The sequence below is a fragment of the Macadamia integrifolia genome, chromosome 8, assembly GCF_013358625.1.
Source record: "Macadamia integrifolia cultivar HAES 741 chromosome 8, SCU_Mint_v3, whole genome shotgun sequence".
NCBI classification, from domain to species: Eukaryota; Viridiplantae; Streptophyta; class Magnoliopsida; order Proteales; family Proteaceae; genus Macadamia; species Macadamia integrifolia.
This window is the reverse complement of record NC_056564.1, coordinates 840,482-863,758: the sequence shown is the minus strand read 5'-3', so window position 1 is coordinate 863,758 and position 23,277 is coordinate 840,482. Positions and strand designations below refer to the sequence as shown.

The 23,277-nt window shown below is 39.5% G+C and overlaps 1 protein-coding gene across 2 annotated transcripts in view; it reads left to right on the top strand.

The window, feature by feature from the left end:
* The window catches only part of LOC122086514 (protein SHOOT GRAVITROPISM 6), a 46,770-nt gene that overhangs the window by 19,323 nt on the left and 4,170 nt on the right, over positions 1-23,277 (top strand). For both annotated transcript variants that reach the window (XM_042655379.1, XM_042655378.1), the window contains exons 9-19: positions 53-186; positions 271-343; positions 2,463-2,594; positions 6,466-6,647; positions 6,755-6,877; positions 7,019-7,079; positions 7,202-7,297; positions 9,946-10,046; positions 16,963-17,068; positions 20,942-21,055; positions 21,240-21,314. In XM_042655379.1, coding sequence (XP_042511313.1) covers positions 53-186; positions 271-343; positions 2,463-2,594; positions 6,466-6,647; positions 6,755-6,877; positions 7,019-7,079; positions 7,202-7,297; positions 9,946-10,046; positions 16,963-17,068; positions 20,942-21,055; positions 21,240-21,314 — 1,197 coding nt within the window. The remainder of the gene's footprint in view (positions 1-52; positions 187-270; positions 344-2,462; positions 2,595-6,465; positions 6,648-6,754; positions 6,878-7,018; positions 7,080-7,201; positions 7,298-9,945; positions 10,047-16,962; positions 17,069-20,941; positions 21,056-21,239; positions 21,315-23,277) is intronic.

Below are 23,277 nucleotides of genomic sequence, written 5' to 3'. Positions count from 1 at the left end.
AAAATAATTTTAATACATAGCTTCTTATATTTTTTCAATAATTTTGGTGCAGCTTGTTGCCACCTTGCATGGCTGCGCTACTGCTATATGTGATAAGACCAAACAGTCAGCTGAAGGTGCCATTCAAGCTGTTATTGAGTTTGTTACAAAGAGGGGAAATGAGTTGAATGAAACTGATGTTTCCAGGTTTTTCTGATAAAGCATATCTTCTATCTTTCTACAGAAAACTGTCTTAGTAGATTCTAATACCAGCCATATTTGTACATACAGGACTACACAGTCTTTGCTCTCTGCTACAGTGCTTGTACCTGATAAACACTTACGTCAGGAGATTCTGGGTGCTGTATCTTTTGGTGGTCAATTTTGTTAGTGACATTTTTTTTTAGTTTATCAATCAGTTTTATCTGCATGAGATTGGATGTGGGGTTTGTCATTAGAATCATCATTGTCATCATTACGTACTCATACTAGGGAAAGTTCTTGTTTGGCAGCTATTCTGCTTCTTGGAGGGTTGATTTAGTCATTCGGACTGTTTGTAGTTAGGGTGCTCTCTATATTGGCTTATCTGAAATGTTTGCTTATGTATTTAGCTCTTACTGTTGTATTTTTGGTAGTTTTAATTATATATATACACAAGTGATCAATTCAAAAGAAAAAAAGAACTCGCCACCCAAAGGAAATCCACCTAAGTGATAAGAGAACTCAAGAAGATCTACTTCTTCTCAAAAGCCAAAGGCTCAAATTATGAATAAACTCCAAGTATTCTTCCATTCCATTCACTGGTATAAGCTTATATAGATGAGCAAGGAAAAACCTTCCAAGCATATGCAATTTCCAATAATGAAATTAAGACTCATTGGAAAGACAAACATTGGGAATATAAACAACTATCCAATAGAAAAGGACCTTGGGGACTTTGGGAACCTTGAGAGACATTTTCCACGTCTTGAAGAGTCTAGAAATATAATGGTTGAAGTTCCCAGGAAGTTCTAGAACTGAATGTGAATGAAAGTTGGACTAAAAAGATGAATTTCGGACTTCTAAGAGTCTGCAGTAAGCCTAGACACACTTTACCAAAACGGTCATAACTCGTAGAAAATAGAAAATGATGCACCTTTTTTTTTTTTTGGAAAATAGACTTCTAGATCTTTCCATCCATATATGGCACGACTTCTAGTTCCTTCTGAGTTAGTTCAGGTATCTCCATGAAGTTACCCCAAAATCCTGGAGTGCAACTTTTATTTCCAGCTTCTATCCTTTGGCTTGGGCTTGTGGGCTTATTGGAATGGGTTGTTGGCCCATTTGAAAATGCTCCTGCATCAGTACCAACAGAACTGCACGTCGCAGATGGGTCAACCTGACAAGCAAAATGTCTCTATCATCGTCACCACCACGACCACCATCACAGCATCACCATTACTCGTCATTATTGTTAATCACCATTATTATTATTATTATTATTATTATTATTGTGGCCTTGTCCAAATGGCAGCTGATTTGATTATTTTGACTATCCGATAGATAGGGTATCCTCTAAATTGTGCACATGTCAAATTGAGTGCCTCATCTCAACTATTTGGCTCATCATGAATTTCATTCTTCCCCGTAAAATGCTAATACAAGTTGTGCTTTATAATACATCATCTATCATCTCACTTCTTTATTGACTTGTTCACTACATAGGTCGTATCCCAGCTGTTACTATGAAAATCACACATTGTACTAGCACATGGTAATACAATATGTGCTTTGTGCCTGCTGGGATCCAACCCCTGTATTATTATTGGTGCCACTGTACAGCTGGAACCCCAGCTGCCAGGGTAAAATGTACACATCATACTAGCAATTTCCCTCTTCCTTTCTATTTCAAAAATTTAGATTTTCAAACGTTTAAGTCTTATCAACTAATTTTGAACCATTCATTCTGACAAAAAGTAAAATCCTTTCTGACCGAAACTTGACATGAATTGTGGTGACTATGTGGCACTGTGGCGGATCTGTAGGAATTGCTTATTTGTCTATCAGAAAAGGAAACTTTGTATGGATCTGGATTTTAAGTGATGTTTCCTGGTTAGTAGACCACCAGGAAACAGCACTTAAAAAGAGGGTTTGCTAAGGTGCACCATTCTAGTAAGAGTGCTAACATGCTTCAGTCTTCTTTCCTGCTTCATAATAAAATTTTAGTTAGTAATGATAGTAAGTTGAGTATGTGTTCATGCGTGTTTTGTTATTTCCTACAAGTTGAGTGTTTCTTCCATTTTATTTTTTGATACTTCTGTTGTTGATAATGTCCTTTGAAAAAAATTTCTAATATTTCCGTTGCTTGAATTGTACGTGTTCAAGCCAAGTTGTACACTGAAAACTGGCGTTTAGAACAGCATACTACCTTGTTCACTTGCACAAAATAATTCAGCTGCATTTTTTCCCATACTTTTGTCAAGTTATCCATTAACTGTAAGAAGATATCTTGTCTCGCTGAGAACACCAACTCAAAAGTTGTCTTCAATGAATTATTGGATGCTGCGGGTAGGGATATAGTTACAAAGGACATATCAAGGTTGCGTGGTGGCTGGCCTATTCAGGATGTCTTCTACGTGAGTCTATTTTTTTTTTTTTTTTTTTTGGTTATATATATGAAAATGGATTGTTTAGGTTATGCTTGACAGATCATTAACTTACTATAGCAAGGTTTTATCTACTTGATTTTTCTGGAATGCTTCAATATGATTTTAGAGCATACATTCTGAATGAGACCTTTTTATTGTGCAATACTGTATATCTTGGTATTTGTGCTCAGTACTTCAACCCCACTCATATGGCTATACTCTGTGCTTAATCAGTTATTCATTTTCTAAGCCTTGTATATCAGCCACTTGTAGACAAGGCAAAGTAACTGGAATAATACCGATTTGACAGCTTTTCAGCCTAGCAAGTCTAAGGTTTGGCATGAGATTTGCAGCCAGTTGGACTGGTATACTTCATCTCTTGGTTTTAGTAACAGTGTGTATTACATACATTGGTGTTCCTAGGTAGCTAACATGTTGGAAATATTTGATTTTGTTATGCAGAGATAAGATGCTTTAGTTAGATCATTGGCACCCCATAGGGATTGCCATTGTGGCCATCTCCACCCAATTATTGATGGTGCCTCTACCTCTAGCTAGATCATTGGCACCCCATTGGGATCCTCCTTCACTCTGTCAGTGCCAAAGCCATCTATAGTTCAGGCCTCTCTAGAGAGTCATGGTTGACAACATCATTTCCCTTGGTGATTCTCTCATGCTTTTCAGTGTTGTGGAATTACTTACCCTCCACTAGTGGTAGTCCTCAAGGTAGGGGTGACAAGGTTACATGGGTGGCATCCTCGTTGGGCCTTTTTTGCTCCAAAGTGGCTTGGGACTTCATCCGTTCTCGGGGCTCCACATCTCTTTGGCGCAAGCTTGTTTGGTTCAACCACCATATCCCCTAGACAGCTTCACAGTTTGGTAAGCCCTAGAATGCAGTATTTCCTCATACACCATCAGATCGCTGTCTCCCCTTCTTGTCATCTTTGCTGGAATGTTGTGGAAGACATTGATTACATCTTCTTTGCTTTCCCCTCTCCTCTTCTACTTGCAAAGGGGTGCTTGCAAAATGCTGGCCGAGAAGCGGTAGGATTCTCCCATCTCAGAGAGAATGGATTTGGGTGGACATGTCCTTTGCCAGTTCAACTATCTGTGTTACTGTGGGTAAACTATGCTTTTCTGCCACCATTTACCAGATTTGGATGGAACGGAACATCAGTAAGTGCTTCACCAGCTTGAGATCCTTCCAACAGATTTGGGGCTCCATCTCCTTTGACATCTATAGAAAGTTATCTTCTGTCTCCTTTAGTTGTACCGACTCCCCAAGGAACAGGCATATTGTTGTGTGTTGGGGATTTCCTCTCTCCGCTTTGCATGCCTCCTTTTCTCCTTAAGGTTTGGGTTTTGTATTGTTTGTTGTGGTCTTGTATTTTTCTTCTTCCCCGCTTTTGTGGCTTCTTTTTTCTTCTCCTTTGATAATGAATTATTTATTCACCCCCTAAAAAATTATCAAATTTTACTTTAATTTTGAAGTGCTTCTCCTTTAGAATTAACATATTTTTTTTTTTTACTTGTGTTTTTTTCCCCTCTAAATAATGCGGTTTCAAACATTTTTATTGGCTTGTGTACAAGTTTGTATAGGTGAAAAGCATGGGATTTTTTACTACCGAAAATAAATAAATAAATTAAGAAAGAAAGAAATCAAGCTTCACTAGTTCACCTCTCTTGTTTATCCCTATTAAGTTGGGATAGTTGTTGTAATGAAGTTGCTAAATATAGTGGCAAATTAGGGCATATATTCACTTTGTATTGTTGTTGTTGTAATACTATAAGCATAGTATTATTATTGCTATATTAGATATAATGGATACACAATATATATATATATATATATATTATTTTTGGATGAATATAAATGCATTAAAGAGAAAAGAAAATACAAGGGGGGGAAAGGGAGGGGGAGACCAAACCGATCAAAGGCTACACAACAAAAGCAAGCAAACAAATAAACTGTTGGCCCTCAATAGGGCCCCAGAAAAAGGGAGGGCAAAAGGGGGGTACAAATCAGCAGGGGGAGGGCTAAGGGGGATACAGATCATCATGGGTGGGGAGGGGATAACATGGAGGGGATACCCCAAGCAGTAACAATGAGCCTCTTCCTTGGGGTGTTCCTGACATGCTTAGGGGGGATGGAGGAAACTTTGGAGGAAACGTCAAAGTAGATGGCATACTAAATCTGATCCCAGGATTGAGAGTTGGGCGTCCATCTACGGAGGTTACACTCCATCTAAAGGTGGGAGATGGTGGCATGGAAAGCAAGCTTTTCGACGGTGTTGCAAATAAAGGGGGCCCGAGAAGGTCATGTAAACCTAGATCCATTCTCTGCAAAAGGGGAGGATGGATCTTCTGGGTGGCCAACAGTGGAATAGGACTTTCTTTCAGATGACAGTAGAGAAGGGGCAGGAGAAGAAAAGATGATCTCTGTCTTCAGAACTATTTCAACAAAGGCAGCAAACTGGGGAGGCAAGAATGTGGCAATGGATGAGGTAGGATTAGGTGGGAGGCAATCAGAGGCTGTGCGCCAAGCAGTGAAGCTTTGACGGGGGGGATATGGCCTTTGAACCAAATGATCTTGCTCCAAGGCACGAGAGGGGCAGAGAGGCGGATGAGGTTCCAAGCAGAGGTGGAAGAGAAGATGCCAGAGGGCGAGGAAGCCAGGATTTTTTGTCAACAAAAATGGGGGAGAGGCGGGGAAGATTGGCCCTGATGGCCTCGATGAGGGGGGGAATTTCAAGGACAAGGGATCCATGCCCCATCCCGAATGATAGTGCTAACCTTTGCCAATCTAGAGATCCCACGGGAATAAGTAGTGCAGGGCTGACAGAAGACAGAAAAACACTCGAGGGGTGTCAATTGTCAAACAGAGGGAGGTGGAGGACCCATTTCCAATGGAAGAGGAGATAGCAGGAATGGCTATGGGCTGAAGGCTAAATTTTTTCTTCAAATCCAAGAGGCATTAGGGGGAGGGGGGATAGACCATGTGGAGTCATTCTTGAGGAGAGTGGAGTACACCCAAGAAACCCAGATGCTATTGTGCTTTGAGGCGATCTTCCAAATGAGCAGATGCCCACCCCAATGTTGTCCTTAACTCTTCGGAGACCCAGACCTCCTTCAGATTTAGGGAGGCAAACGTCAGCCCAGCTGGTCGGGTGGAGGAATTTTGTTTGCTCGAATCCTTTCCAAAGGAAGGCACATATGATAGATTCAATTGCCTTGGAGGTGGAGGCAGGGAGGGAGAATATGCCAGACTAGTAAAGATACATAGATTGGAGCACTGATTTGGCCAACACAAGGCGATCTGCATAGAAGAGGAGTTAGTGCTTCCAAAAGCGTGGGGGGTGTAGTGGTGGGGGGAGAGGCGGGAGGAAATGAGAGGGAGGCCAAGGTACTTGACAAGGAGGGAACCAAGGGAAAACCCCATGAGATGGAGAAGGGAGTCCTTTACCGAGTTGGCGACACCAGCAAACATAAAAAACTTTGCCTAGGCAGGTGCGTTGTCGCCTAAGCTCTTAGGCAGCCCTTTAACTCCTTGGGTTGCCTAGGCACCTCGACAACTATGGCTAAACCTGCTTAGCCTTTCTTCATGTTGGCATGCGGCTGACCTTGTTGACCAAACATTTGTGCATGGGCTTATGTGTTTCTCTATTCGTGCTCACTCTCTGATATTTTGGTTTTCTGATGAGGTTTTCTAATTGGAGATTTTCTCCAATAAATAGCTGGCATTTTATTCTTGTGCTTGTGTTTTGATATTTTCTGTTTCTGCATGGGTCATTTCATTGCAGATCTCCTGCTCTAGAATTGTCTTCATTATGAATCTGAACCATTGGTTTTCTGGTGACAGGCTTTTTCCCAGCATACAGTACTTTCTGTGCTGTTCCTGGATCATCTGGTGTCAGTACTTAACCAGACTCTGATTGTTAAAGGTGATTCAGAGAGAAGAGACAATTTAAGTCATTCCGTTGAGAGTCATATCGAGGATGAAATCCTCCAAGCAGCTGTTCTTGCTCTGACTGCTATGTTCAGGTCTAAATCGTTTACAATTTTATGTTGGCAATCCTCAAGCACCAATTTCAAAGCATCCTATCTTTCTTTTGTATTTCATAGCAACCTTACTTATATATGTGCCACAGAGGTGGTGGTAAGATTGGGAAGAAAGCTGTTGAACAAAGTTATGCGGCTGTTCTTTCTGCTCTTACACTTCATTTAGGAAGTTGCCATGGTCTAGCTGCATCTGGTCAGCAAGAACCTCTAAGGTACATGACCTGCCTCCTATTTATCTATCATTCTATTTTATGTAATCAGATTAACTTTTTTTTTTTTAATGGGTAAAATCAGATAACTTTGATTAATTATGGAAGTCATATTTGGTGCTTTCTCTTCTTCCTTTGCCACAGGAGCCTTCTAACAGCATTCCAGGCATTCTGTGAATGTGTTGGGGATCTCGAAATGGGAAAGGTACCATAATCTGTAGACAATTATAATCCTGTGGACTGTTGGGGATGTGCAAGGGTGAAACTCAAAGCGATAGTGATACGAGGTTTTAGGGGATTAAAAAAATTCAATGATTCTATGTGCAGATCTTGATTAGAGATGGAGACCAAAGAGAAAATGAGAGGTGGATCAATCTTATTGGAGATTTGGCTGCTTGCATCTCTATAAAGAGGCCTAAAGAGGTAATATAATATGCTTTGGTTGCTGAGGGCAGCTTTTATGGATTCCCATCCATTATCCTTGCTGATTATAATTTAAACTAAAATATTATAAACATAATGACTAGAGAAAGGCCCAAAGATATTGACAATCGCTTTTTTTAAAAGAATATAAAGGAAGAAGGAAATTCAAGATTAATGGGAATATTTCAGAGGGACCATTGAAAATGCAGTGTTTTTGAAAACAGTATGGAGTAGGAGTGACAGCTAAGATTAGATAGCCCATGGTAAGCATGGCTAAATAGTAAAGGGACTGACGGCACAAAGGTTAAAATAATTGGACCAAAATGTAACCAACATACCCCAAATACCCTTGAGGGCAGACTGAAATGAAGCCATATGGACTGCTTTACTTGATCAAACTTCTTGACGAAGTTCCAGACCACTGGAGCTGCATCAACCATGTGGTTGTGAGTTGTGACTTGTAAGTAGTGAGTTAATATCTTCCTACATTTAGCTCTATGTTATTTATTGACTACTTTAATGTTACTTCCTTGGCTATTTGTATCTTTTGAGGTGTTCCTAGCTTCAATCTTAATTCTACATGCTCTCCCCCCCTTACCATGGTTGGGACTACCAAATGGTGATTGTTTGACCTATAAATATAATATCATAATAGTACAACAAACAACAAACTTAGCCTTATCCCAACTAAATGGGGTTGGCTACATGGATCCAAGCAAAAAACAAAATAAATAAATAAATAATAAAAATAATTATTCAAAAGAAAGAAACACCGCAACAACTCAACAATATCCCACCTCTGCTACATGAATCCTTGCCCTCAAACAACTCTATTTGAGGTCATAATTTATCAAGACCTAAACCATGTATGTCTTTCCTCACTATTTCTCCTTGGGTCATTTTAGGCTGCCCCTAGCTCTATTTGTTCCTTCAATATTAATTAAATCACTCCTCTATACTGGTGCATCCCAAGGCCTCCATTGAACATGGTCATAGCACCTCAAATGACCTTCTCAAAGCTTATCCTGTATCGGGGAAACTCCTAAATCAGCTCTAATATGGTCATTCCTTTCTTTATCCTTTTTTGTTTTGCCACACATCCTCATCTGTGCTACACTTAGCTTATCTATATGACACTTCTTAATTGCCCAACATTTTGTCACATACATCATAGCCAGTCGTACGACACTCTGGACACACCTCTCCATTTCATCCATCCCACTTTAATTTTCTGGGAAACATCATCCTCTATATTATTACCTTTTTTGTTTATGGTTGACCCTAGAGGTATATAAAATAATCACTTTGCAGTATCTCTCCCCCCCTAAATATTCACCGTTCCGTTATCTGTTTTAGTGCAACTAAAGTTACCCACCATATACTTCGTTGTCGTTCTACATCTTAAAACCTCTTGATTCCAAGTTTGATCTCCATAATTCTTAACTTTAATTTCTGATTTTGTCTCATCCACCAAAATAATATCATCAACAAAAAGCATACACCATAGAACCTCATCTTGAATGTTCCTAGTTAGTTCGTCCATGATAAGCGGAAACAAGTGTTTAAATCCGATCCTTGATGTAACCCATAGTGATTCCCACGCACACTAGTCACCACACCCTCATACTTATCTTTAATTATTTCCACATACTTACTCTACACGTATCTGTTCTCTAGTACATGCCACATTAACACTCTAGGGACTCTGACATAGGTTTTTTTCTAATTCAATAAAGATCATATGGAGATTCTTGTTGCAAATTCTAAATCTTTCCATGAGCCTCTTGAGTACGTAAATAACTTCTGCTGTGGATCTACCGGGCATAAAACTAGATTGGTTCTTCGAGATAGTAGTTTCTCCTCTCAAGTGTGCTTCAATAACCTTCTCTCATAATTTCATAGTTTGACTCGTCAGTTTTATGCATCTATAATGATTGCAACACTAAATATCACCTTTATGTTTGTATATCAGAACTCTAGTGCTTCTTCTCCTTTCATCTGACATTTTCCTTGTGCTCAGAATGTTATTAAATAGTTTGTTTAGCCAAGATACACCACATAATCCTAAGCTCTTCCACACTTATTGTGGGATGACTCTTACTCAAAATGTCCCCATTTTTTCATAATGTTCTCATCCCTTACTAGGACTCTACCAATATCACTTTTAATACATCCAACATGGTTGAAATTGCTACTCTTCCTTTCTCTCATTTTACTAGCTTATAGATATCATAATAGTAGCATATCATATTATTTGAATGATGCTGCCATTGATTTTAACCATTGAACTTAAGTCATTGGCTGTAGTTCATGTACAACTCTTAGTGCAACCCTGTGTTTCAAAACCCTAAACTTGGCTTGCTATGGACCCACCAAAACAAATAAAATCCAATTATAAGGAACATAGTTTTCATAGCGTCTAGGTGACTCAAGGTGTGGGGGATGGATGCAAGGAGAAACCAGCAAGGCAACCGAGGTGTCCAAGGCACCCAGTTAGGTGACATGACACAACATGGCGTGTTGTTGCCTTGGACCCAAAAAGAGCTTAGATGCCTAGTTGGTATCTAGGTGACGCCTTGACAACTATAGTTTAAAACATAAAGGGCTTTCCTGTAATTTCACGATTATTTTATGATTTTATTGTCCAGGTTCCAACAATATGTATGATTCTGACTGGCGCCTTGACTCAGCACCAAAAGCTTCAAAGGGAAGCTGCTGCTGCAGCACTATCTGAATTTGTGCGTTTTGGGTAGGTCTTAATTAGATGAACTTTCGGTACTTTCTGCTTATTCTGTGTATGTTACAGTGATGTGTGACATTTGACTTTTCTTTCTATATTCTCTCCCCCACCCCACCCCACCCCACCACACCACAATTTTCAAATTTGTATCCAAATCTATTTCAAAGAAAAGAAGCTCTATCAAAAAGTAATTTTCATGTGCAAGGGTTAGCTAATTTACACCTTTGGTAAATGATTTGGTGAAAATCATGACACTTCTAATGGGGTCGTCTACACGAATCATGAAAAAAAAATAAGAAAAAAGTCCAACCAGAATTGGGGGAAGGGAGGGATGAAAAAAATGAAGAGATGAGGAAAGAAAGAAGAAGAGTAGGAGAGACTAAGAGGAAAAAGGCACAGCACAAGAAGTCAAGAGAAACTCAACTACATAGGTCGGCTCATGGATCTTAGCCCTCCAATAGGTTCTATCTAAGGCAATGTTCAAAATATCGGCTTTCGACCCGTGGGAGACCGAAATTTCGAGGAAACCTGGGAAATTTTCCCGGTTTGGTGGAAAATTTGGTTTCGACCTCCAAAATATGTTTTTTTACCTGATTTTTTGTGTATATCCTATTTTAGACATTTTTAACCCATTCACATAGTTAGTTTCATGGAAAAAACACCTAAAGTCATACTTGTGGTGTTGACCAAAGTTTGTTAATGTACGTTGGGTCGTTGACTAAAACTATGCTACACAAATACATATATATGTTGCTAACTAAAAATGTGAAATACATTATTTGAAATTTAAAACAAACAAAACATAATGTAAAGGATCCAAAATAAATAGTAATATTACATAATTGTGAGTTATCTCTCAAGTCTCAACACTCAACAGTCAATTCCAAGTAGTGTGTCTAGGCGGTTCCAGTCCATGAGCTGCGTATCACTACAAATGTCATAGTTGCTCCTCTTAATGCACCACATGTGACATGTTTTGGGGCCCAATTGTTTTGGTAGTCTATCACTGCCCATCTATAAGATGCATCATCAACATCAGCTAGGTATCCTAGGCTCCTAGCTTAGGGAATGGCTCAGTCATAGTGATAAGATGTGGATGTGGCACACAAGGTTGAGATGGATACTCAAAGATGCTACCAACCAAAGATGACCCAGCACCTGAACTATATACCCTCCTGTCCAAATGAAGTAGAAGATCTACCATATTGTCTATACCCACCACCATATCCAAATGAACAGGTGCTCTCAAAGACACAAGGTTTGGGGAAGATGTGATTTACCTTTTTGGTCCACACTCCCTTCCTTAGGTAGATTTGCTATGAATGTGCAAGATCCAAGCTCAGATGAAGATTCGATGGCACAAGGGAAAAAATCTTGAGTGTTTTTTCCAAGTTTTCCACTTCATAGAGAAGAAATAGGGGAGAGAGTCGAAATTTTGAAATAAGAAGGTTTGGTTTCCCATTTACGAATGTTTTATAAAGGATGACCCATTGGTCCACTCAAAAATTCTCACATTTCAAGGAAAATTCTCATATTTCGGTCGAAATGTTGGAATTTTGATCGATACTGGTCGAAACCAGTGACTTTTAAAAGTCACATGGTATTTGGTATTAGAGTCCTCGGATACCGTGGAAATGTGGGAAATTTCGAAGGTATCGATGGAAACCTTGAACCATGATCCAAGGTCATACTTGGGATCAGACTGAGACTATGCATGTCACTCCTCACCACTTCTCCCATGATCATTTTAGGTCTACCCTAGCTCTTTTAACTCCATCAATCTGAATCAAAGCACTCCTCTTTTTTGGGTTTCCTCAGGCCTCCTTTAAACATGTCCATATCAGTTCAAACGACTTTCACGGAGCTTATCGTTGACTGGAGAAACTCCCAAATCAGCTCTAATATACTCATTCCTCATTCTATCCTTCCTTGTTTTGCCGCACATTTCATCTTAACATCCTCATCTCAGCTACGCATAGCTTCTCTAAATGACACTTCTTAACTTCCCAACATTCCGCCCCAATCAACGATAAGCTGATATGAAGCTTTATATAGTGATGTGTTAATTTACGTACTTATAGAGGATTCCCTATATTAAACTTCCCAACATAACTTTGGTTAAAATAATATTTAGACCTTCTAATGAAGGTTAGACATGTGCGAGCCTGCTAATGTCAATAATATTTAGACCTTCTAATGAAGGTTAGACGTGTGCCTTGTGAGCCTGCTAATGTAAGATCAAATCACAAATGATCCAATCCCAGGTAGAATCTTTAGTAAATACAATAAAAATAAGATTCAGGGACATAGTATGAACAAAACAGAAATAAGAGAATGATGGGAAGAATGGGGTAGGGGAATAGGTTGGGTCGAGCATCTCACTCTTCTCCCTAGGGCATCTCGCCCGAGCTGTCTCTCACAGAACTGCATCTCATAGTTCTCCAGGACAAAGCTTTCTTTTTTTTCACTCAATTAAATTCGTGTTCAATGATGTAGACCCTTACAAACTTATATAGAAGACTCAAAATTGACCCAAACACTAAAAAGGAAAGGCCTAATCCTATCCTTAACTAATTGGGAAACCTAAACTGACTAGAAAACTGAAATAACAAAGAAAATATGCTTAAAATAGGACTCTAACTAAACTAATGAATTAAATCTCGTTTTCCTACTTTCTACCCATATTTTAGGCCCATTAAAGTGTCACATTACAAAGAAACCCCATGGGATCAAAGGCCCAACACATATATAACCCAACCCAAGGCTTATTTCCAATAAAATAAGCCCATTAAGTGACTTATCTGCATCACTTGCATAGCCAAACAACATGAAATAGTTGGTCCAAATAATATGAAGAGAAAATAGAAGAGAGAGAGGATAAGAACAGATGAATGATCGAGGAGAAGAATGAGGATCCAAGTGTCCCCTAATATGAGCACCCACTGAGGCGTTTCCTGCTTCATTTCTATGCATGTATAGTAGTTAACAAGATGCCCTACAGTTACGGAAAATTATGTAAGCATCCCATAAAAATATATTCTCAAGACACTGTTTTTCTTTTGTGTATCTCAAAATTCTTTGTCAATCTAGCGTACATAAATCCCTCATGCCCAGATTCCAAGGATATAATATAGTTAGACTACTGATTCCTTTTCTTAATTGTCAACCATTTGATTACTATTCTTCACATAAGGAATGCGAATTCACCACGATTTAAACTTCTATTTGATGAAGTTCTAATCCAATTTTATTTTATTGGTCATGTTTATCATCTATGATTACTATTCTTCACAACCAAAACATGGTTGAAACTTGTCGAAGCAAGGTCGAAACTTGGACCAAACCAATATCGACCCATTGAAACCCGATACATCTCGGTTTTGCCTCACTCAATTCTATCAGGGATGGTTTTTTCAATAAATTCATTCACAACTCCCTCCTTGGTGCCTCCTAGGCTATCTCCTCTGATGAAGAAATCCTCATTGTTGTCCACTCTCACAAGGCTAATAGAGCCCCCAGCTCAGATGGTTTTAGTATGTGGTTTTTCTTCTCCACTTAGGACATCATAAAAATGGACCTCATCAAGGCTTTACAGAGTTTCTTCTATAACTTTGTCAGATTAAACTTTAAAGGGATTAATCACACCTTTCTTTACCTCATTCCCAAGAAAGAAAGAGCATCCTCTATGGTAGATTTGAAGCCCATATCCCTTTGCAATTTTCTGTACAAGTATGTTGCCAAAGTCCAATGAATAGGCTTAAGGTGGTGGTTGTATCCCTTCTTAGTGACAAGTGACAACCAATCGGCCTTTATTCCTGATAGAAGTATTTTTAACAACATTCTTCTCTGTAATGAACTTGTCGAAGGCTTTAATAGAAAGGCATATCCCCCTACTGCTCTTATAAAGATTGATATCCATATATCCTTCGGCTCTTTGAGATGGGATTTTATTGTAGACGTCATGCTTAATATGTCCTTGACCTTTATCAATTGGATTTACCATTGTATTTCCTCTCCCCACCTCTCGATTCTTATGAATGGTAGCCCTACCGGCTTCTTTGCCTTCTCTGTAGACATTAGTCAAGGCTGCCCCCTTCCTCCTACATCTTCATATTAGCCCTCAAAGTCCTTTCCAAAAGTATTCAATCTAGTCTGGACCAGCAACTTATTGCTTCCATGCCAAAATGCAAGGCCCTTGAGATCTCTCACCTACCCTTTGCCAATGATCTCATGAACTTCTCCAAGGCCGATACCCCTTCAGTTGAGGCTATTATGGCTTGTTTGTGCCAATATAAAAGTATGTTGGACTTTCATATCAACCTTTCGAAATCTCTTTGTTCTTGGTAGGGGTCTTTGAGGATGCTAAGACTTATTTGATGGAGAGGATTGACTTCTCCTCAGGCTGGCTGTCAGTTAAATATCTAGGTTTTCGTTTGATCCCCTCTAGATTGATTAATCACTATTATACCCTTATGTTGGATCTTATACGTTTGAGAGTCCAGCTTTGGGAGGCAAGCTTCTCTTATAATAGTCGCCCTGAATTGGTTGTCCTTCAATGTTATATCTATTGGTCTAGCATTTTCGGGCTGCCCTAGTCTGTTATTGTGAGGTTAGAATCTCTTATGTGTGCCTCTGGAAAGGATCTGACTGCTCCAAATTACCCCACTCTATCAATTGGGCCTCTCTCTACCTCCCAAAAGATGAGATGTCAATTTTTGTGGGTATCTTCAAGTAAGTGGCCAAGAAGAAAAGTATTTGGGTTGATTGTGCCTACTCTAGACTCCTTTGTTATGACTCTATTTTGATTGTTGCTCCTATTTATGATACTTCTTGTTCAGGAGAAAGGTTTCGAAGCATAGAACTCTTGCTTATGCGGTCATCAACTGATTAATTGATGATGGTGCCTACACTAGTTTATGGCTAGACCACTGGCATACCCTGCGAGTTCTTCTATACTTAGTGGGTGATAGAACTATTTACAATTTTGGCTATGATAGGCTGGCCATGATTTCAGACATTATTTGGCATGATGGTTGGGCTCCCCCCGCCCTCTTCCTCCCATGTTGTCTGCCGTCTTGATTTCTTTGTCAGGTATTCCCAGAAGGCCCAGTGGTTGAGTGATATTGTTACTTGGTATGCTTCTTCTTCAAGCCTCTTCATCTCCAAGTCAGCTTCATTCCTCATTCGGGCTTGCAGCTCCGTTATTCCTTGTCACAACTTGGTTTGTTTCAAGAGCCACACTTTTTGTCACAACTTCATTGTCTGGCTGGCCCTCTCCCATTGCCTAATAATGTAGTTCTACTGATTTTGTTGAAATGCCAACGAACATGTGGATTATCTCTTCTTCAGCTGCCCATTCTCCTTGATTTAAAAAGGTCTCCTTGGTTGATACTAGCCCGGTGATGGAGGATTTTTCCCTTCGAGCATGAATAGATTTTGGTGGACATGTCCTTTGCTGGTAACACCATTTGCTATTAGGTGAGTAAGCTCGCATTTGGTGCCGCTATTTATCACATTTGGATGGAGTGCAACATCAGAAGATGGACGTCTATATGTATATCTTTCCAGTATATCTTTCCAGTAGATTTGGAACTCTTTTTTCCCCCTCTTCTTCTTCTTCCTTCCTCCTCTCCCCACTGCGTTGCTCTCGCTGCAAACTTCAGGCATTCAAACAAAAGACAGATTGAAGCCCCATTTCTTCTCCATCTCTGCAAACATCAGAACTCAAGTAGGAGAAACTCCCTTCTATTTTCTTCATTTTTATGATGGATTTTGCCTCAAGATTTCGATAGCTTTCTTCTTTTTAATTCACTGTTTTGCCTTACTTGATTTCAATAGCCGATTCCCCTGATAAACCAATTATGATTGAATAGCATTCCCTATTCAATTTCCCCAAATTTTAGTATGGAATTCCTAAAACTGGTTGAAGGTAACTAAAATATTACCCAAAGAATTCCCGAAATCCCAAACAAAACGAATGGTTAGATTGGAAGAAAACGAGAAAGCCAAAAAAATGGCAAGTTAGAGAAACTTGAATATCTTCGGATCAACAACATAGATGGGCTTCAAGTTCAGATAATCAGATCGATGGAAGGTTAGGTAGAAGGAGTTAACCCACCAAGTTTGGGCTCAGTCAGAGGGTTAAAGCTACTATTACGGCACTAACTACTTGAAGACAAGAAGATCCTGTGACTTTTGCCTTCGCGATTTGGAGAGAGAAGAGGAGGGGGGGAGAAGAAGAAGAGGGGAAAAAGGAGTTTCAAATCTAAATGCGTTTTCATCCGAAACTCGGTTTCCTTGCTCCATCTCCCATTTGATCGTGACACATGTCGTGATCCACGTGTCACGATCTGAAGCCGTTTCCACCAGCTCTCCGCCATATTTCTCTCCGTAGAGGAGCTCGATCCCCCAAAAAGTATAGGTGAAGTAGATCTCCACCTTTATTTGGAATACAAAACTAACGCATTTATATACATGAGCGTAGGTAACATTATTTCAATCCTGTTCTTGGGTATGATAAAATTGAGATTAGAGAAGAGAAAAAAATTTGCTCTGGGCTACTCTTGCCCTTCAATATCAAAAGAAACTCCTTTGCTGTATATGTCCTTTCCATATTTGGAAATAACAGTATTTATATAAGATATAATTGAAGCGAATTAAGTTAGTTTAACAATAATGAACTTGGTTTCTTTTACAACGTTACATGTTCCCATATTTTGAGAAAATATCATTGGGTAATTCATCCTGATTTAGTGTACTATTAATTATCATCTGTGGTGCTCACTTGTATTTTTTACTTTCTAATGCATAGCAATCTTGTAAGATGATTCAAATATTGAGGTTTTATATTTGATAGTGCTTTAGGCCCGTGTTAAACTCTTGCATTGGCATTTCAATTGATGATGAATGGTTCTTGTCTGTGCAGTGACGGGGTTGGTTCCTTGTTGGAACAGATAGTTGAGGCAATGTGTCGACATGTTTCAGATGAGTCACCTACCGTACGCCGCCTTTGTCTGAGAGGGCTAGTGCAGGTTTTTTAATATTGTGTATCCTTTATATTTGCTTTTCATGGCTGAATTACTACATTCCATTTTTCGATTAAATAGAATTTTTCTGAAATTACACTTTAATGTGGATAGTCTCGCTTGAGACCATTATCTCTTGTTTGCATCACTTTGAGGGATAATTAGACCTTCGGATCAATCCCTCCAAGTTCTTGCCAGGAGTCTCTGACGTTAACGAGGTTAGTTTGACTGAGAAGACAGGGTTCTCCTCAGGCCATCTTCCAGTCAAGTACTTGGGCTTTGCCTTTGATTCTAGCTAGGTTAACAGCTTATCACTACACTCATATGTTAGACCTTGTTTGTAAGAAGCTTTTGCTTTGGAAGGCCAAGCTTCTCTCTTATGTCAGTCGTTTGGAATTGATCAGAGCAGTCCGTCAATCATCTTACATCTATTGGTTGGTTATTTTTGGGTTGTCCCCGTCTACCATTAAGGACTTGGAGTCCCTTATGTTTGCGTTCCTTTGGAAAGGACGAAACCTCTAGATTCCTCCACCCTATCAGTTGGGTTGTTGCCTGTCTTCCAAGGATGATGGAGGTCTTGGCTTGAGAAGAATCAAGGAGGTTAATTTTGCTAGTATTCCTAAACTAATCTAGAAGCTTGTGGCTAAGAAGAAAAGTGTTTGGGTTGTCTAGGTTTTCTCTAGGATTCTCCGAATGATTGTATTTGGACTGCCGCCTCAATCTGTAATGCTTCCTAGGTCTAGCGAAAGATTCTGAATCTTAAAACCTATTGCTCTTCAAGCCACTTCTTGCCAAATTGATAATGGTGCCTCCACCTTCGTTTTAGCAAGACCATTGCCACCCCATGGGTGTTGTCCTCCACTCTGTTGGTGCAAGAGCCATATAATATGGGTTTCAATAAGCAGTTTATGGTAGTAGATATCATTCACCATGATGATTGGACCCCTCCTTCCTATCCGCTACTATATGCTGTCTGGAATGCCTTCTTTGGGAATCAACTTGGGACCTCATCTGATCTCGTTCCCCCTTGTCTTCTTGGGTGCAAGCTAGTCTTGTTCAAGAGCCACCTCCCTCGTTTCAACTTCACCACCTGGCAGGCCCTCTCCACCTACCTCCCAACGCTATCTTTTCTCATTCATTGTCAGATTTTTGTCTCTCCTTCCTATGGTCTCTATTGGAACGCTACGGAATATGTGGACCCCCTCTTCTTATTCTATTTGGAGAGGGCTTCTGGCAAAATTTTGGCCAAGGAGACCAAGGATTCTTCCATTTTGTGAGGGAATGAATCTAGGTAGATATGACCTTTACTGGTAAGTCAACTTGTGACGTGGTGGGTAAGCTTGCCTTTAGTGCCACTAATTAATTATATATGGATGGAATGTAATCTCAAAAAATGGACCTTCAACCCCAGATCCTTCCAGCAGTTTTGAGACTTTGCTTTTGACATCAAAAGCAAGTTATCTATAGTCACCGCTAGTTGTGTTGACTCCCAAAGGAACACGAATATTATTGTGTCATGGGGTCTGCGCTTCTCCCTTCTGCAGCCCTCTATTTCCTCTTCTTGATGGGCTTTTCTTTGTTTCTATTGTTTTGTAATGTTTTTTCTTCTTCCCCTTTTATAGGGGCTTTTTGTATCTCCTTCCCCTATTGGTAATTAATTGTTTTGTTTACCCAAAAATACTTGCCATATATTTGTAGGTTCACCATTCTTACTTTTAAGGCAACTCATCTGACTTAGATGTTGGCATATGGTCAACACTCGAGATGAGTGAATGGATTGGGTGTGATTTTTAACTGGTGTCTGAGATCATCCATGTTTCTCATTCCTAGAGCCATTAAAAAGTCAATCAGTTAAAGCAAGATGGCTAAGCTTGCTTTTGGAGCTGTTATTTATTACATTTGGATGGAGCACAACCTCAAAAGATGCACTTCCAAGTCCAAATCCCTCTTTAACAGATTTGGAACTCTATTCTCTTTGATGTTAAAAGCAAGATTTCGATGGCTCTCTCAAGATGTTTTGATTCTCCTAGAAATAGGCTTATTGTTTCCTCTTGGGACCGTCCACACCAGCACAGTTTTGTTCAGTTGTATTTTCTTTCTGTTTCTTTCTTTTCCCCCTTCTTCTAGGGGCCCCTTGTATCTCTTTCTCCTTTCGGTAATGAATTATTGAGGAAATGACACTCCCCTCTCCTGAACTATGGCTTAATTTCAAGTTCCCCTCATATACTTTCATATATACCAACACTCTCCCCTCTAGTTTGAGGATGCTTTCAATTGTACCCTTCCGTTAGATAGCCCTGTTAAGTGATGACATCATCATTCAAACATGAAATTTTATGCTGAAATTACTCTTCCCATATGAATTAAGCCTTAAGCCCTAAAAAGGTTAAACAGAAAATCTCTTCATCCCGATTTGGATTTGCCCCTTTTTCATTGCTGCGCTCCACCATCGATTTCTGAAACCCGATGGCGATTTGCTCCATCATCGCTTTGCTTCGCTGTCGGGGGCGCTGTTCTTGGCTGTCGATCAACTCTGCCGTCATTGCCCCTTTTTCATTGCTCAGCTCCGCCGTCGTATGGAGTCAAAGTCCTTGACTGCATTTGAAGAGCGGTTTCTACCACTCAATCTATTACTCAGATAATGGAGCAGCAGTTGTTTGTCAAAAGGACTAAATCGAAACCCAACTGGCAACTCGAATCCTTCCTCATTTGTTAGCAACATCATTAGTAGTGTTAGTGGTAGTGGTTCATCAGATATGTAAGCATTAAGAACATTATTAACTAATTCGATGTTGCTCCTCATCAACTCTTCTTGTTCTTCTGATAGCAAAGTCATTGGTTGTTGCTCCTCCGTGTTGCAAACATCGGAGGCAGAGGCATCGGCATCAGCAAGTGTACACAACCGGCCAAACATCTCATCGTTTATGTCTTTGTCTGGTAGTCCCTGCTCTACATTGTTGGCTAGTGAATGTGAGTAGGGGAATATTTCTTTTTCTTTTTCTTCGGGTAATAACAACATTGGCTGCTCGGTGTAGCAAACAGTAGATGCATCCAAAAGGATCAGATCATTGCTATCACGCACACTCTTATCTTTGTTCGATAACAATAAAGACTCAAGAAAGTCGTTCAATTTCGGTTCCATCATCTTTTTCTTCATACCAAAGTAATATGGAAACGATTCCAGTTCGGCATCTAGGTTCCTCTGTGTTCTCCATACCACAAATTATGGAATCCATTAACCAAAATCGAAGCATTTAGGGTTAATTGATTTCACTTCAGCATCGATTTAGGGTACGGTTTGTTATTTTGGAGGAGAGGAGAGTAGAGATAATAGGGATGATAAATCGAAGAGTAAATCTTTACCAAAATATTTAGGTGCACTAGTGATTTCTCCGGCGAGGATGCGAAGGAGAGGAGAAGAAGCCTGCTTGAGCATAAGGTGCAGCTGGGCGAAGTTTCTTCTAATCATGAGAGATGTTTCAGAGAACTGGGATTGTGATGAAGAAAAGAGAAGGAAATATAGGTAGATGTCAGAAGGTAAACTGGTCTTTTTACAGTCCAGATTAACACCATCAGTCACTTATGGGACGTTTGAAAGCATCTTCAAACTAGAGGGGAGGGTGTTGGTATATATGAAAGTACGTGGGGGTATTAAGCCATAGTTCAAGGGAGGGGAGTGTAATTTCCTCTGAAGTATTTATTCAGCCAAAACAAAAAGTCAAATCAGTTTTTAATCCTGAAACCATTTTCATTTATTTTGTGTTATCATACATTTGTGTCATTCAGATATTTCTAATTCATCAAAAAATTTGTTTACTTTGCTTTTTAATGCTTCTTTTTTTAATAAGGGATAACCATTTCATGCATCTTAACTTGCAGATCCCACCTATTCATATTCTTCAATATGCTACTCAAGTTCTTGGTGTAATTGTAGCTTTATTGGAGGATCCAGTTGAATCAGTTCAATTAACTGCAGTACTCTGCTTGCTTACAGTGAGTTTTTTGTTTATTTTGTCTGACCTCAGTGACTTAACTTTCTCAGTAAGATTTGGTAGCTTATTTTAATTCCTCCAACACTCTTCACTCTTCAGTCTTTTATTGTTTGATTCTAATCTTCTTCTTCTTCTTCTTCTTCTTCTTCTTCTTCTTTTTTTTTTTTTTTTTTTTTTTTTTTTTTTTTTTTGAATCATCACCCAAAGATGCTGTGGATCCAATTTTGCTTAATCTTACAGTACGACTGCGTAATCTACAAGTAAGTTTTTTGACCTTGCGGCATCCGCTGAAACTTTTGAATTGGTAATTTGGTTATTGGTATTTTCAATTGCTTAATCCTTTCCTCTGTCACTGCTCGTCTGAGTTTTCCTAGATCTGTGTTTGCAAATGAACAGAAAATTCTCTGCTTTAGCTTGTTATTTTAATAAAATATACAACTTAGACTTTTCTATAGAACAGAAAACACCATTCTTACCTCTCCAGCCTAAAAAGAAAAAGTTCATGCCTATTAGGATGGCCTTCCCACATGCCTAACATAAATAGAGGACTGCTTTAACTATGGCTTTCTTTCCGTTTTTCACCTGCCAAACATGATAATGCCGTGAATAGTAACCAATGGAGACAGTTAGCAATAATATTAGACATCTCCAACGCAATAATGGCAGTATTCAATAATTTTCACACTGAAAAAACCACAATGTCAGTGAGGACTATTGCAGTTTTTCTGGGTTGTTTTGATATATATATATATTGTTGTGGCCCTTATAAACTCGAGATTTTTGAATAAGCATTTTTAACATGGGTAGAGGGCTGACCTCCGCATGGTTCTAAACTCAGATCAGATCAGTCAGTATCGGCCTTGACAGATCCCCGATCCTGACCTTTCCGATCCCGATATGGTCTAAGGGTAAAATTGTAATAATTTAAAAAAAAGGGGGGGGGGGTTGATCTGTCTGATACAGTCCAATCCTGGCCGATCCAGATCACTACTGGAACGGTATCGGCCTTGACCGATCCCGTGACCGTTCCCAAGTTTTAGAACGTGGACCTCGGTGCAATGGTCAGCGTAAGGTTACTCCACTGCAACCAAGTGGTCATGGGTTTAAGTTGGCTAAACTCAATTCTATTTAGCAATTCTGATATTATTCTATTTTATTTTTTTTTTTTTTGGGGGGGTTGTCGGGGTGTATATTTGTAACCCTTGGAATTTTCTAATCTGATTCATGGAAGGTGATGCAGTTGGGCGATGGGTTTAGAAGGGATATCTTTGATTTGGTTTCCTTATTTACTTTCTTTTTTTAGACTTAGAATTAGTTTGGTAGTATTTTATTTGAGTGAGATTTGATTTCAGATGTTATTTAGGTTAGTTTCCATTTTTACATTGTTGCTGGCCTTTATATTGGTGTGACCCCGATGAAGAATTGAGAATTTTGGAGAATTAGAACTTGATAATTTTGGGTGTGAACCATGGCTGCCGTGGGTGATTTTCTTCTTTCTCCTTTCTAATAATTTCTCTCTGTCTCTGATCTTTCCTTCCATTCTTCTTCCATTCTTGTACTTCTTCTATATTTCTTCTTTTCATTTTTTTTCTTCTTTTCCTCTTGCTGCTCGAGCCCCTGCATTTGTTGCAACATAATAAAAAAGGGACCGATCTCACTCACCATTGATCTGTTTGGACTGAGACCTTGAGCAAAGGCAGGCCTCTCCTGGGCAACAAAAACCCCCACAGTCAGAGCTCCAAAGCCTTCCTCCAACCTGAGATCGAAGTCCAGCTTCAGGTCTGAACTGAAGATTATACCGCCAGGGCAAGTTGCAGGTCTTTCGATCAGTCCTCTCCTCTACTATTTGAAGCCGATCTCAACTGGTTTGGGTAGGGACTGCTGATTCGACCTTGTGCCTGGAATTTCAGGTTCAGCTGATGCGATTTGGTGAAGTTCTCTCCTTGGAAGTGTGCTGGTCTACTGCCTGGGCCTGGTCTTTCATCAATAGGAGAAGATAGGTTCTCTTATTGATTTTAAAATAAACACTTGCTTTTATTACAGTTAAGCCCCTGTTCTCTAAAGTGTGTTCTATTATTCCCCCTTCTCTTTGGTAATTCTTGAACACTCCTCCCCTTCTAGTATTCCAATTGGCCCCCTCACTTAGTAGTTTACATGTGGTGTTCACAATCACTTCCGAAATTACAAGAATGCCACTCAACCAATAAATTGAGTTATTTTGTC